This window comes from Eretmochelys imbricata, chromosome 21 (assembly GCF_965152235.1).
Source record: "Eretmochelys imbricata isolate rEreImb1 chromosome 21, rEreImb1.hap1, whole genome shotgun sequence".
Taxonomy (NCBI): Eukaryota; Metazoa; Chordata; order Testudines; family Cheloniidae; genus Eretmochelys; species Eretmochelys imbricata.
This window is the reverse complement of record NC_135592.1, coordinates 8636353-8651781: the sequence shown is the minus strand read 5'-3', so window position 1 is coordinate 8651781 and position 15429 is coordinate 8636353. Positions and strand designations below refer to the sequence as shown.

Genomic DNA, 15429 nt, shown 5'->3' with positions numbered 1-15429 from the left:
TATGCCAGCCCAATCCACCCAAAGTCCGTAACACTGGTACCTCACAGGGATGTCTGAGAAGCTTAGTTGAATGAAGAATATTTGTTAAATGCTCTGAGACCCTCCCAGAAAACGCTGCTTTTGCCCACAGCCATCTCTGTAACATCTAAATGCCTTTCCCCACAGAGAGGATTATCATTTATTTAAATTTATGCAAATACTAAAAAGCACCTCTATCCGTATGCTCCTGGCATCTTTGACATTAGTTGAAAATTAACAAGCAAAGTTCAGGAGTCCAGTGCAAAATAACCCACTACCAGCAAGTCCAACAACTCAGACAAAAAGCCAATAGAGTTGCTAGTACAGAAGACTGGGAGTCAATTTCATATAATGGTCGTTTGTATAAATTAGCGATTCTCAACCGGGGTACCCACGTACCCCTGGGGGTAGGCAGAGGTCTTCCAGGGGTACAGCAACTCATCTAGAGAGTTGCCTAGTTTCACAACAGGCTACATAAAAAGCCCTAGCAAAGTCAATACAAACTAAAATTTCATACAATGACTTGTTTATCCCAGTCTGTATACTATACAGGGCAATGTTTATATTCCAACTGATTGATTTTGTCATTATATGGTAAAAAGGGAACGCCAGCAGTGTTTCCGTACTAGCGGGCTGTGGCACTTTTGGTTTTTTTATGTCTGGTTTCGTAATCGAGTAGTTTTGAAGTGAGGTGTAACTTGGGGGTACACAAGACAAATCGGACTCCTGAAAAAGGGGTGCAGTCATCTGGAAAGGTTGAGAGCTGCTGGTCTAAAGGGCTTCGTAACAATGCAAAGGCAGCTGTGTGACGCTGCTAGGGTTACCAGCTGTCCCGATTTTATAGGGACAGTCCCGATTTTTGGGTCGTCTTCTTACATAGGCTCCTATTACCCCGCCACCCGCCGTCTTGATTTTTCACACTTGCTGTCTGGTCACCCTAGACGCTGCGGTGCCCAGGCATGCCATGTGCTGTTCTTTCCCCTCCTCCTGCAGCCCCCCCCCCACCACCAGGACAGACCCTAAAAATAGCCCCTCCTGGACCTCCCCCAGCCCGGCTCGCAGCGAGCCTGGCTTTCCCAGCACTCACGTCACTCCTTCCACCCTGCTGAGGTCACACCTCATTAGCATAGCAAAGCAGAGACTCAGCCAATCACAGGCCGGGCCGCTGCTGACGCCTGTCGGGGAAGGGGTATAAAGGGTCCCGCTTCGCTGTTTCCCCTCCGAGACCAGCGCAGAGCTCGAGAGTGGTCCGTGCAGCGACGCCCCCGGCCCCTCGCCTACACCAGAGCCTTAAAGGGGCCGCGCCGCCCCCTGAGCCCAACCATGAGCCAGCGCTGGAGCGGGGTCAGCAGCAGCAGCCGGGCGGACATGGTGCCCGAGATCGCCGCCGCCGTGGGCTTCGTGTCCAGCCTGCTCCGGACCCGGGGCTGCGTCAGCGAGCATCAGCTGCAGGTCTTCAGTGGGGCCCTGCAGGAGGCGCTCACAGGTGAGGGGGGGGGACACGCTCATTGCCCCCTAGAGCGAGAGTGGGGGGCACCCCAGCTTGGGGCTCCCCCTCATGCGCCTTGGAGGGGGGGCACCCCATTGGGTGCTTGGGGCTCCCCCTCATGTGCCTTGGAGGGGGGGCACCCCATTGGGTGCTTGGGGCTCCCCCTCATGTGCCCTATTGTGCGTGGGGTGGGGGGGCTTATTCACCAGATCCCAGCCTTTAGGGTCCCCTTCTCCCCAATGTTCATTTTGTGCCACGTAAGCTTACGGTGCTGTAGGAATTTATTGGCCATTTGCTTCTTCACACCCCTCCCTTTCAGCTGGTGTAAAGATGTAGCACAGTACAGGGATTACTGTGGCTATCTCTCTTTTTTTCTTTTTTTGAAAGAGAAATTAACGAGTGAACGGTTAAACTCGTATGTTAAAGGAGTGTCGTCACCTTGGCACAAATACAGCTCTGTAAACACAGCCCTTCTCCCCACCGTCTATGTTCCTATAACATAAGAAACTACTTTGGGTGGGAGGGAGTGGGGGGCAGCTGCACTGTTACATCAGGAGAAGGCAGGTCTGGAAGTGGCTCCTTGCTTTGCTGGGGTAAGGGGATCAGATGGAAACAGGATCTTGATCTTTCCATGCTGCTGGAAGTTGGACCCCTTTGTTTCAGCAGCTGGTGTCTAGGATCTTGTTTAGTTACATTGCAGTAAACTGAAAGGGTCCCTTTGATTTCAGTGGGCTTTGGATCAGGCCAACTTTGTGGGCAGGGGAAATGTCTCCTAACTTTGCTCTTGGGCCATGAGACATTAGGGCTCAGCTCTGCCATTTCCAGTTGAACATTGATGTGTCTTCAACTTGTTGCTAACAACCCCCTCTAGAAGTTTGTTCCTCTCTAGTCTTTGTTGCACACTGATGATGTTGGACTAGATGATCTCTCCTGGACTAAGACACGTCAGGATAACAAATACAAACCAACATGGGAGCTGGCTTTGTGGTTTATCAAAACTAAATGCATGATGCGACTTGCGGAGGAACTAAACATTGCTCATGTACCCTGGTGTTTGAGTTTGGGAATACTGCCCCAGCCCTACCAAGCCAGAGCTCTGCATGCATATGGACTGGGCTCCAAGGCAGGCAGTTGCTGTACTGACCCACAATCACAAATGAGGAGATGGAAAATATCTGCTGGGTCCCGTTTGTGTAGTCAGTTGTAGTTTCATTCCCTATAGTAGCAGAGCAGACTGACGGGATTGGTATAGTTAAAGTTAAAACACGCTCCTTCTGCTGATGCCTGGAGAATCCTAGCTCTGAATTTAAGAGCAAACAGCTCATGTATAAACAAGCGAAGTACTTAAGATGGGCCTCCATGTTTTTTGGGGAGACTATTTTATATGAAGGGTGTCCTGCAAGTGCTGCTTGTTGTCCAGTTAGCTCCAGCAGGGGGTGCATGTCCACTTAGAAATTTCTTCTCTTCTTACAGAGCATTACAAACATCACTGGTTTCCTGAGAAACCCTTCAAAGGCTCTGGGTATCGCTGCATCCGAATCAATCATAAAATGGACCCCATTATCAGCAAAGCAGCTTGCCAGATCGGACTCAACCTCCAGCAGCTGTATCAGCTCCTGCCCAGTGAGCTCACGCTCTGGGTGGACCCGTACGAGGTGTCTTACCGGATCGGTGAAGATGGCTCCATCTGTGTTTTGTATGAAGCAGCGGCGGCAACACCTGTGAGCTCCTATGGGATGCTCACCTGTAAAAACCAGATGATGTTGGGTCGCACGAGCCCTTCCAAAAACTACATGATGACTGTCTCCAGCTAAATGCTCCTAGTGCTCTTACACTGCGAAGACCTAGGCTACTGTATACCTCACTGGAGGATCTATTTTTAAATGAAGAGCTATTTATATTTTTTAAAAAAAGCAAGAAAATCCCAAATTTAAATATCAGACGCTGCTCTGTAGCAAAGCAGTGTTAGGTGCCTTTTTTCTTTTTTAAAGCTGTTGCAAGCTTATGAGGTTTTTATTATGAAGCCAATATCTACCTAATTAGTGTTGAATGACAATTTGGGTGGGTGGGCTTGCCTGTCTGGGCAGCTTGGGGTGGAGGAGCCAAACGGGGTAGAGGGAAATACAGCATTTCTAAAGAGTATTTTTAACTATGGAGTAAGCGCTGAGCAACTGTGAATGAAAAGGCTAGAATACCTAGCGGGTGGGGCTTTTAAAGATCGTATAAACAACTAACCCCCACTCCCCCCAAGTTGTCTGGAGTGTCATGACTCCCTGAGAAGTCTATTCTAGCCTTGATTGTTGACGATAAAAAAAAAAAAAATCGCCTACTCCATTACATTGATAAGGGGTTGCAATTTCATCACCTCTTCACCCCCGCATTCCCCCAGCAAGCCTGAGCAATTTGTGGCCTAAAGTTTCTGATCCTTAATCAGTTTTGACTGAGCCCAATGTTCAGGATTTGGCCCTGAAACGGTTTGGTAGTTTCCAACGCACATTTGTAATTTCGCCGAAGTGCCAGACCAATGTGAATTGATCTACCTGCTGGGGAACACGTCTTTACCAGGACTTTGTCTGTTCACTGCCTTTTTACTGACCAACTGAAGCCCCTGCCAGTGACCCTTCAAGAGGTGACTTAAAAACACAAGGCACTTAAGACTCTTTATTTTTAATGAAACTTCCTCAGATTAGTTTCAAAGCACACTGGGTTTTTTTGCCTTCCTGTTTTGAACTGGCAAATGATTTGCCTAACTAGAGCTGTTCCTTGCTAGCCTTTTTACGACTCAAGTTCTCAGACACTGTGCAATATATTTCCAGATCTTGGGCACTCTGGAGAAGGAAGGGGATTCCTCTTTTCCACAATTCTTTCCCCCACCCCCTCCAACCCCCTTTTAAAAAAGATAATTAAATGTTTTTGATTGCTTCCCATGTGCAAACTTGGGTTCAGGCTTTTGTAGGGTTTTTACCAGCATTTGAACTCCTGAACTGGAAAACTCAGCATATCATTTAAAGAGGCCCAATGGCCTGTGCTTATCCCCCACGCAGTTTTAATTCTCACTAAAGAGATCTGACTTGTAAAACTGAAGTTACATCACACCAGCTGTAACTTCTCTCGTCAGCAAAGCAGAAGTTAGAATGAAGCACTCTAGAGCCTTTTGTGAGCTGACAGTGAGTTGAATTGTGCAATATTTTTCATCACAATGAAGGGAAATACATGGATGCTTCTGTACTGTAAATTTCCCTTCCAAGAAAAGTATCGGTTCAAAGTGCTGTGTGGGATCCTTCTTTTTTTTATCTGGTGTCTTGATAGTTCTCACTCATACGTTTTCATCAAGTTTCCTGAACAAACCAACGTTCGCTTTTCTACACTCCCTTCCCAAATACTGGTACTTGGTTTGTTTATCAATTTGGTGTGATGAATGCAAATCTTATCTTTATATGCTCCCGCCCTCTCTCCTATTAAAAACAGTGCTTTTGAAAAAAACAAATTCCTACACTACCATTGTTCCAATCAAGCCCCTTCTTTTCTGTTTTTTCTGGTTTGGTTTTTTTCTTTAAGAAAATCCTACCAAATTTCATGCTGTTAACTCTATGCCAGGAATTTAGTATTAAGTTTTGTTTGCTTTCAAACCAACCAAATTCAGACAGAATCAGTTTTTTGTAGCTTGTTACACGTAAAAGCTGTGAATGAAGTGTGTTCTCTGTTGCCTTCTCAAGCCTGTTGCAGAGCTGAAGAACTGTACCGTAGTGTCTGTTGGGTTTTCTCCTCTTTCATTGTTTTTTAAAAACCGAGCTGGACCGTTGAGCGGGACCTGCTTTGTATTTGGTGAAAATGGTAGGCAGTTTGTAAGCTATTTTTTGAGAAGGGGAGGGAATAATACTAATTGTACAGTAGTGTTTTTATATACAAAATGTACAGATTCACTGACCAATGTACACTTTTGTTACTTTAATAAAAATGTAGCAATTCAGAAGAACTACGTTGTGCTGAGAAACTCATCTGTGCTGGTGGATTGTTCACAAAAGGGCGTTATGGTCTTACCTAAACACTGAGCGCTAAAGACTGTGCGCACAGACATAAAATCCACATTTGAAAAAGATCTGCTTCAAAAGAGCTTCACACTCAATGTGCTGAGCTCTGATCTTAAAAATCAAAAAATGAAAACTCTAGGGGAAAAAGGACCAGGGCTGACCTACAGCATGCTGAAGTCAGTGACAAGATATCAGTGAGGTTTTGAATTGGGCACCAGTTCCCATCCAGAGTGCACTGTAGTGTCAATTGGGTATCCTTCCATTGCTGAAGGAAAGGGGTCATAAAGAACATGGAGGTGGAATAGCTTCCTCAACCTCTGTTTTGATGCTTCCACTATGGTTAAAAAAATATGGAATTATAGAATGAGAGATGAGGTGTTCTCTTACATCTGTCCCCCGCCACTGTGAAATGTCTAACGATGGCCCTCCCTTTGCTACGGAGGATCCTAAACTACATGGTGCCTACAGAGTACCTGCGCAATCCCAAGTAAACAACGTTCCATAAATCGGTATCCCTAAAGCTCGCTGTCGTCCTTCCAAATGGACAAGCCAGTAGACGCTTTCTGACAGAAGTCCTTGAGAGAGAGATCATTGGCCAGAAAAACCTTTGATCCAGTGACTCCAGTCCATTGAAGGATCTGCGGTTGTCACAAAAATGGCAGCTAGAGTTGATTCAGGGCCTACGGTACTTGTCTCCAGTATATACTATCAATTCATTGTCCTTTTGAGAGTTGGCTCTTCAGCACATCGTTTTCAAGGAATGGTTCCTGCAAGGAACTGTAAAAGTGGTATTTAGGGAGGAGAGTCAAGCTGGAATGCTGAAGAGGCTGGTTGTGGTGTGGTTAAAATTGCCCCTGTTACAGGATGGAATCTGAAGCCCATTGAAATCGAATAAGACACTCCTGTTGACTTTGATCTCAAACCCACTGAAGTCTCTTAACACCAGTGGGCTTTGAATGGGATCCTGTTATTTACTTGTATTGTGGTAACACCTAGGACTACAGGTCATAAACCCACACCCCGTTGTGCTAGGCACTGTACAAACAGATCAAAAGATCATTGCTGCCCTAAAAAGTTAAGGTAATGACAAAGCATCAACACAAAATAGCACCTGCCTCAGATCAGTATAAATAAGGCCCCCACAAGGGAAGATAAAGTGGATTCTTCCCATTTGTTTTTTACTACCTCAGTACCTCTTTAAGGAGATAACTCTTTGCATCCATGACACAGAACTTAGGTCAGCACAGGTGCTGTGACGGACACTGCTTCCCTTGAAAGTCGCCCCTCAATAAACACTTATGCCATATCTCCACAACAGGCACTGCTGGGCCATAGCTTTGCTGCTGTAACCCTGGAGTACAGGCCCAGACTACAGTGGTGTTTTTCCATTGCTGTAGCCACTCCCCCCTCCTGATCAACAGGTGCTAGGTCAAGGGAAGAGTCCTTTAGTCAACCTAGCTGTGTCTATACTGGGGGTTAGGTCAGCATAGGTAGGGCATACACACGTGTGAAGTTTTCACACACCCCCTCCCCCAAGTGCTGCAGCTAAGTTTGAAGTATAGACTCAACCTTTAATTGCCCACTGCTTATGAAACAGGGGTTTTAAAGAAGAATGGCTGCCCTATTCAGTTGCTGATTTCCTAAGAATATGTAGGTTCAAGGGCTCTATTTAGAGCGAGATGTCCGCCCTCTTAATGACTTAACTGCATTCATCACCATTATACAAAGTCGTATTCTGAGTTTTCAGGTGACACGGTGACTCACTCCATTTTATGTTGCAATCAAGATAAAAATACACCTTTACGCTGCAGAGTGTTAGTAAGCCGTGGCTGATACTTCCACAGCAACCTGACTTCACACGGGAACACTTGCCCTTTAAAAAGCCAGTATATTCATCTCAAATATTTGTATCTGCTTTGCAGTTCTCCTTTCGGTAGAATTGTTAAAATTGGGACCATCTAAAGGATGTTTTGATGGAGTTTAGCAATTGAAACTGAACGTGGGCAAAGATGAACTATGTATGTGTTCACCTACCCCATGGCCTTTGAGACTCAGGAAAGCATTTCAGTCCCACTATACCACCTCTTATACAGCGCTTTCCATCAGGAAATCTCAAAGCACTTGACAAAGGAGGTCAGTATAATTACCCCCATTTTACAGAAGGGGAAACCAAGGCACAGAGAAGGGAAGTGACTTTTCCAGGGTCACTAGCAAACCAGGGGCAGAGCTGGAAATTGAAACCAGGTCTCCATATCTACCAGACCAAACCTGTCTCCCTCATTAACAGAATTCTTTCATGTCCCAGGGCTAGGGCACTGCTCTGAGAGTCAGGAAACTTGGGTTCATTTCAGTGACTTAACCTCTCTCTACAACTCACCTTTGTAGAGCACCGTTAGGTCTGTGGATGAAAAGCCGTGTGTAAGTGCTAGCTGAAATTGTGTGTTTAAATGTATGTCCCCCTTTGGTGTGGAGTTTCTTTTAAATTGAATCAATATTATTCTTATTTTTTCATTGACACTATTGAGAGATCCTTGCGGTTAGGGAGACAGACAGAGGAGATCTGAGAAGAGAATTTTGCCCATTCTATAGCAGAAGTTTGTCAGACTAAACTATTGTGGGGATCTCCCTGTTTTTCTGGGTGGGTGGCTGGATGCGGTTTGTATCTATAGACCAGGCTTGAAAAAGCACCCACACGGCCCTATGCAGGCCATATAGCTCTGTCGGGTGAGCCGGAAAAGGCTGGCAGGAGCTGTGCTGAACCTGTCTCCACCGGAACCGTGCTTTTTGCACATCTTACAATAGCACCATCTTACAATAGCACCAACAGGGCCTTGTTAACCAGCTCTCTCCTCCCCTGCCATATTGAAGCAGCCTGTATAAAAGATCTTAAGTAAATAAGAAAGGCAATCTTTTCCCTGCAGAAATCTGGACTCAGCTTTTACCAAAGCTTATTGGGGTGGGTGTCACTGTAAATCCACAATAACGCTTCCTGCGTCTGTTCTTTTTGTACAGAGGGATTTTTCCATAAACAAGGGCGTATGCCCGCCTCTGCGTTGACATTGGAGAGCTAAGCCTTTTGCCTTATAAACCAGGCTGTAAACTTCTTCCTCCAATGAGGAAGGCCAGTTCATAACTCTTGCTAGCTGGGTACATGCTGCTAATTCCCTGGCATCTCTCAGCTCAGCAGAGAGGGGGATAAGGTTAAGCGCTTCAGGACAAATTCAGGGCTCAAACATAGAGGAGCTCTCTGCGTGTGATCTCCACATAAGAATCACTTCAGCGCTGAAATGCAGTCCCCTCTGGTGTGGAGGACAGCAGCTAGCACACAATGAGGAAGATAAAACTAGCATTCAAAAGCACAAGGGTAAATTCCTTTTCTCTCTCTCGTAATGAGCTTTTAATGTAGATTTTAAGATTTTATTGATATCTATGTACTTCTGTGGCTCCCATGGCTTATTTACACTACAGAAATACCTAGCAGCTGCATTCAGGGTCTCATTGCCCTAACACACTGTCCATGCACAATACATAGTATCTGAGTGCCTCACAAAATGTCAATTTGTTTATTCTCATAAATTCCCCTGTGAGGAAGGGAAACAACCTCTCTGTGCCTCAATTCCCCATCTGTAAAATGGGGATAAGTGACTTGCCCAAGGTCACGCAGAGGGAGCTTGTGGTAAAGCAAGGAACTAAACGTAGCTCTCTCAAGTCCACAGTCCAATGCCTTAACCACAAGACTATCTTTCCTCCACTGCTCTGCTCCTTTGGAAAGATGAAGAACTGAATAGGACCCTCCTGGGCTATGAATACAGGGAGTGAAAGGATTGCAGATCTGGCCGTCTTTGGGGAGGTAGTGCAGTAACCAGCTTTTCCCCATGGCTGTGGTATTGGCCTGGGGGGTTCCAGTTGGGCGCATAGCCTGGCTTCTGGCCCTAGGAAGCACGTTTGGGCTGGGAATGTTTCGCCGTTGTTGCTGGGGGTTTAATCCTCCCAGGCAGGCTGCTGGCGAAGGCGTCAGCTGTTTTGTTCTGTTTTTTCCCCTCCAGCAGCTGGCGGGGGGGAGGGGAAGGGGGGACACAGAAGTGAAACTAAGAGCTGCAGGGCCCTCTGCCCTATTTCCCGGAGAAGGCACTCAGCCTCCAGGTGCTTCCTGCACTTTGTTTTCTGATTGGGGTTAGGGGGGAAGGGAGCTCTCTATTTTGGCGCTGCAGAGGCCAATCAGGCAGCAGCGTGGGTGAAGCTGTGAGCTCTTGTATCTGGGGAGACGGGGCTGCGGCCTGAAGCCGACTTGCAACACCTGCCTCCTGGAGGCATGGAGGCGGAGAGGAGAGGAAGCCTGGTGCAGGCTCAGCGCTCCTCATTTGCCCACAGGTGCTCAAGAGTGGGCGGTGTTTTACCGGGAGATTCCAGGATCACAAAAGTGCATGAATCACACTGTCTGTCTCCTCGAGAACAGATTCCACAATCTGACAGAGAGGCGTCGACTCACCCAGATCAGCAGAATCCCAGTGCGTATGCTGTGCCTTGTGCCACTAGACAGGTGGGCAAAGCCCCTGTTTGCACCAAGAGAGCTTTCTCCGACTGGAAACGGAGGTGTCGACTGGTGCATATAGCAGTTTTGTCTAATTCCAGTAGGAGTGACTGGAATCAGGGCAAATGCCAAGGGCGGTCAAGGACTGTGTCGTAGTCAGAGAGTTCATGGAGGGAAGGGATCAGCTAGCCTGACCTCCTGAACATCACAGACCACTGGGTAGTTCTTGTACCATGCATACATATAGTGCTGGCTTCCCCCAGTTTCTTTGAAGGGACCAAATACGCTCAGCGTTGAGGGCAAATTGAGCCCCCCATGTCTAGTATTTTCTCTAGAGATGGGTCCTGAACCAAATTTCATCACAGTTGGGACAAGCTTGGACTGTGACCCAGACTTTGCATCTGGTCCTGTGTCTACAATGGACCTAACCAAATCCCTCACTCGCTTGAACATTGACAGAAGTCCAGATCCAGGTGTTGACTTGGCACTTGGGGCCATGTCTATTGTTCTTACAAATCCTTTGAGTTTTACAGTCATTATAAAGGCTCCCTTGGCCCCGGTCTCCCGCTGCACCTCTCCCTAAGTGATCCTCCGTTCAGTGCCACTTTGTAAGCTAGCAGCTGGGTGCCTACTCTAGTGTGCGTACACACAGTGAGCTTGAGTAGGTCAAAGCCAAATGGCCAATCCATATTGTAAGCTCTTTGGGGCAGGGACTGTCATTTTGTTCTGTGTTTGTATAGCACCTAGGCACAGTGGGGTCCTGGCACATGACTAGGGCTGCTAGGTGGTACTGTGACACACAAAATAACTAATTTGTTTCCAGTTTTTAGTTTTGGCTCTAGAGAAACCTTGCTATGAGTGAAGTTGAGCTGTGGAAAATATGACTTTAAGAGGGTCAGCTATATTTATGCAGATACAAGCATATGTGTACACATATACACCAGAGATGCACACCCACGCACCCTGTTCTCTTCTACATGCTAATGCTAATGTAAATGCTTTGTGTTCTTTCTCGGTTCTTTCCTTGGGCTTGGTCTAGCTGGAAGAATTCCAAGATCAGAACCGAGCAGACTGAAGCGCTGTTTCATGCTAACAAAAAGTCCCCCCTGAACAACCACAAAACCTTCCAGCCACTGAACAACACAGCACCTTCCTTCAGCGCATTGTCTGCTCGCTTCCTTTCACACAGCCACACGGGGTGGAGAGCACAAAACACGTGCTGTGGCCGGAGGCTCTGAGATGTGCAAATTCTCTCTTGTTTATTAAAAAAATTAAAAAACGGGGAGGAAAAAATATAATAAATGTCCCCGGGTTGGAAGAAAGTAGGCGACTGTCTCCATTACGCTTCCTGAAACATGGGCACTTCCCACAGAGAACAATGGAGCCGGGAGGCGTCCTTCTCCCTTGCGTCACTCGATGCCTCGGCCTGTGTGAAGGAGGCTGAATGGCACTAAGTGGCGTTCCCCCTCCAAACAGAGGGACGCGCTCAAACAGCCGATGACAGAGATGGGCTAGGGCTGGGCTCAGAGAGCAGTGTTCCTGCTCAGGCTAGGAGGGCTCTCTGGGGCGGAAAGTGTCTCTTACTTTGTGTACATAAAGCGCCTAGCTTGAGGCCCTGATCTTGGCGCGGGCCTCTCGGTGCTTTTGTAATACGGACAATAGAGGCTAGTGACACACATCTATCATATATGGGACTGTGTCTTTCCCTTCCCACCCTTTTCTCCTATTTAGATTGTAAGCTCTCTGGGGCAGTGACTGTCTCTCCCTATGTGTCTGTACAGCGCCTTGCTCAGTGGGGCCCTGATCTCAGCTGGGGTCTCTTGTTGCTACCGTAATACACATAATAAACAATAATCCTTCTATTCTCCACCAGAAAATAGGCACATGTAGGTTTGGGGGAGATCCTGTAAAGTGAGTATTTGAGATCCATGGAAAAGAAACACTTGGATAGGCCCAGAGTGTTATCCCTAGAACGTTCGGAGGGTGACGGGCTTGCGCCGGCAGAGTGGCAGAGCGCACGAACACTGCGAGCACGTGGTCAAGGGAGTCCCAAAAGACTGACAGATGGGCTCCCTTGGGAGTGACTCTCAGTTGCTTTTTTGTCTCCCTCCGAGTGGCCTGACAGCACTCCCCCTACCCCCTCCCCAGGCGCTCCTTCGGGGCCTGTCTGCGGCATTCTCATTTACGACCTGTTATGGGATAAAAGGGGCTCGTTCCCTGCGGCACGCAACCGGTGTTTGGGGGCGACCGTTGCCATCTGTCTAGTGGGGGACGTTGCGAGGGGTGGGGGGAACTGGGAAGGGTGGCAGCGGCGGGGAGGGGGAGGTTGTGTTTTGTGTCTCCTTTCAGGCAATGCTAAGCTTGCACCTTTTGTCTCTCGCGGGGCTGGGGAAGCTTGGGAGAAAAGTGGCCTCTCTTTGTTTGTTCATTACACAGGTCAGGGCAGAACTTGCATCTCTAGCCGGGGGGATTTGCATGCTGATTCCCTATTCGGAGGAATCTGTCAAAGCTGAACAAGCTAATAGCAACCCCTCGCCCGCCCCCCGTCCCGTATCCTACCCCAAACAGCCCTTTTTGGGAGAGGGAGTAGTCCGGGCATGTCCCACGCTGAGCCAGCCTGATAGTAGGGAAAGCAGGTCTCTGATCCTATCTCAGTGTCTTTCCTGCAGTGATTGTGGCTGCGGGGGCTGCCAATGATGGATGACCTCAGCACCTCCCCTCCCATGAGGAGTGTTGTGTTTATGGAGTTATTCCTCTCCCCCCCTCCCGCCCTGCCCTCTTTCATGGTTGGGACGGAGTGGGATAGGATGGGGGGAAGGGGAGAAATGTAGCCCAAACAGCTGCATTGCACATCACATTGCTGGACTAGGCCAGCCCTGATCATGCTGGTGGCTTTCTCTCCTGGCGGGGAATGTCAAGGGGACAGGACATACAGGAGACCTGCACAGATCAGCCCAAGGCTTTAATTCTCCTGGGCTGTGCAGGGTCACAGGCACAGCTAATCATTCAGAGAGCTCAGAGGTGAGCTGGCCAGTGGTGATAGTGCAGGGGAAGTGGCCGAAGCATAAGTAGCCTGCATTCACCCCACAGGGTGTTTTATATCTGCCACTCTTACAGTGGTGCTCCTCTATGTGGCGGGTGTCAAGTAGAATGTGAATCTCATGGGAATTGTTTTTTTTTTTGTTTCTTGCCTGGTTTTTGCACTCCGAGGTGTAGCTGTCAGGCCCTTAACCTGTCAGGCTCTACTGAGCCACCGCTCTGGGCCCTGATCTGCTGTTCCAGTGAGTTGATTAGTGGAGTGTTTCAGGCTAGGAACTGGACAGACAAATTGCCAGGGACTGGGATGAATGAACCAGATGCTGGGTATTCACAGTCACACATGTCAGGAGCTTTGACTCAAGATGGGGACGCTGAGTGCTATGTGCATCATGGTGGCAAGGACTTTCTGTTGGTGCCTTTGTCCTCCTGTCCTACTGATCCTGAGACAGTTACCACACTGGGTCTAAACCCAGCTTGTATGCAGCCTCTGGAGATGGCTGTGACTAAGAATACATTGGCCTTGCTACCTTGTGCATTCCTCACAGCTTAGCAGGGGCCTCTTTGGGAAGATAAGGTTCCCAATTTGCCCTGTACGCAGTGTCACTGGTGGCGTCCCGTCCCTCCCATGTTCTCTGGAAAGGCAAAGGAGTGGTTCAGGTTTCCCCCAACAGGCAGATATGAATGTCATGGTCTATGCTGATTGCTTCGGAGAGCAGGCTCACGTGTGGCAGACGGACTGACACCAACCCTGGGAGTGAACTGGGGCCTCAGCCAGAGAACGTCTAGAATTCACATACGCAGGCCGAGCAACGCCAGAGAATTCAGCGTTCAGGCGGCTGCCTGACATCTCTCTGCACATCATGTCTGGGTGCTATCCCCTCCTCCATGCTCATGCTACTCAGGGGTTCCCAACAGACAGGCCCCTTTCACCTGCATACAATGGGGTGGACCTTAAGAGTGACATTGGAGTTCAAGCACCATTGAATCCTTAACATCTCTGGTGGGTGCAAATGCGGTGGTGGATTTTGTGATACTCACCCCTGTGGGCAGGGGGTGGGACCACGATCCAGCCGTTCATTCTTCACAGACAAGCCACCAGGTGGAAACAACTCTCGGGTCACTGCTAAGGTCTGAATGGATGGACTGGAGGCAGTAGGCTTTGCAGACCATTCCTGATGCCCAGAACACCCAGCCCAGCTGTTTAAAAATATCCTGGAGGTGAGAGTCCAACAAACTCGTGCTAATGCCAGTCCTCTTTGTGCTTATGATGGCGCCCAGCACTGTAATAACTCAGCTCTGCAGGGACTGAGGCTCCCTTTGGCTTTCCTATTGTATGAATACAAACACTCCTTTAGGGACGTCTAGAAAATGTGTCCCTGGGAATATTTAATATGCAACAACGTCAACAAATGCGTATTATGTGCCAGGGCATCTCCAGCTGGCAGATAAAGGCCAAGGCACAGCTGAGATGTTTTTATTTTAGTGCTGGGAACATTTCTCCTCCGACAATGCTCTTTTCCCCCAGAAGTTTATTTCTATTCTATCAAATGATTAAATAAAAAAGTGAAAGCACGAACCTAAAGCAGAGCAGCTGGTCTTACTGATTCATTCATGGCATTGTTAATTAATAGGCTTTGGTCGAGCCAGAAAATAGACTACCTTGCTTATTGAAAGGGCCAATTTCCTCCTGTTCCAACAGGGAAAATCTTCAAGGGGATTAGCTTGAATTTGACCCCGTGTGATTGTGAACAAAGTTTTGTTGAAGTTTTATCGGAGATGAAGCACTGACCTAGTGATTAGAGTAGGTGACCGACGTTGAAAATGCTTAGGTTCTATTCTTAACTCTCCCACACACATGCTAGTTACTCACGCGCTCCAGGCCTCACTTTATCCATCTGTAAAACAGGGTTAACTTTTCCCCTGTCTACTCATTTAAGGTTTAATTTATTAATGTTTGAAAAGTGCATTGAAATGCTCCGGGTGACGGTGCTGCTGATATAGAAAGTATTTACTATTAACAGCAGAAATGGTGAAATAAAGGTCGATCTGTCTAGATACTTGTATGGCCTCCGTCAAAGTAGTACCTGAGTGCCACCCACCCGTCCAAATGACTAATACTGATTTCAGTCCATCAGCTGTTAGTTCACAGATTGTTTGTTTTTCCTTTATATATTGATTGACAAACACTCTTTTCTGTGGAATTCCTAGACCATCCAATCTCCTGTCCCCGCATCCCTGCCTGTGACACACCTCTCTCTCGCACGCACGCACACAAACCCGTACACACGTTCACATGCCAACATGAGGAAACGTGAACATGC

At 47.8% G+C, this 15429-nt stretch overlaps 1 protein-coding gene across 1 annotated transcript; it reads left to right on the top strand.

Moving 5' to 3' along the window:
• Positions 1-1250: 1250 nt before the first annotated feature.
• On the top strand, positions 1251-5483 carry BTG2 (BTG anti-proliferation factor 2). The gene is made up of 2 exons (XM_077839364.1): positions 1251-1504; positions 2981-5483. Exons 1-2 carry the CDS (start codon positions 1342-1344, stop codon positions 3319-3321), a joined length of 504 nt encoding a protein of 167 aa, XP_077695490.1. The 5' UTR covers positions 1251-1341; the 3' UTR covers positions 3322-5483.
• The last annotated feature ends 9946 nt before the right edge of the window (positions 5484-15429 follow it).

What these genes read in the sequence shown, in the direction of transcription:
- BTG2 (XM_077839364.1), top strand. Translation starts at nt 1,342, where the DNA reads ATGAGCCAGCGCTGGAGCGGGGTCAGCAGCAGCAGCCGGGCGGACATG. An exon ending in CCTGCAGGAGGCGCTCACAG is followed by an intron (nt 1,505 to 2,980) that starts GTGAGGGGGGGG and finishes CTCTTCTTACAG; the next exon opens with AGCATTACAAACATCACTGG.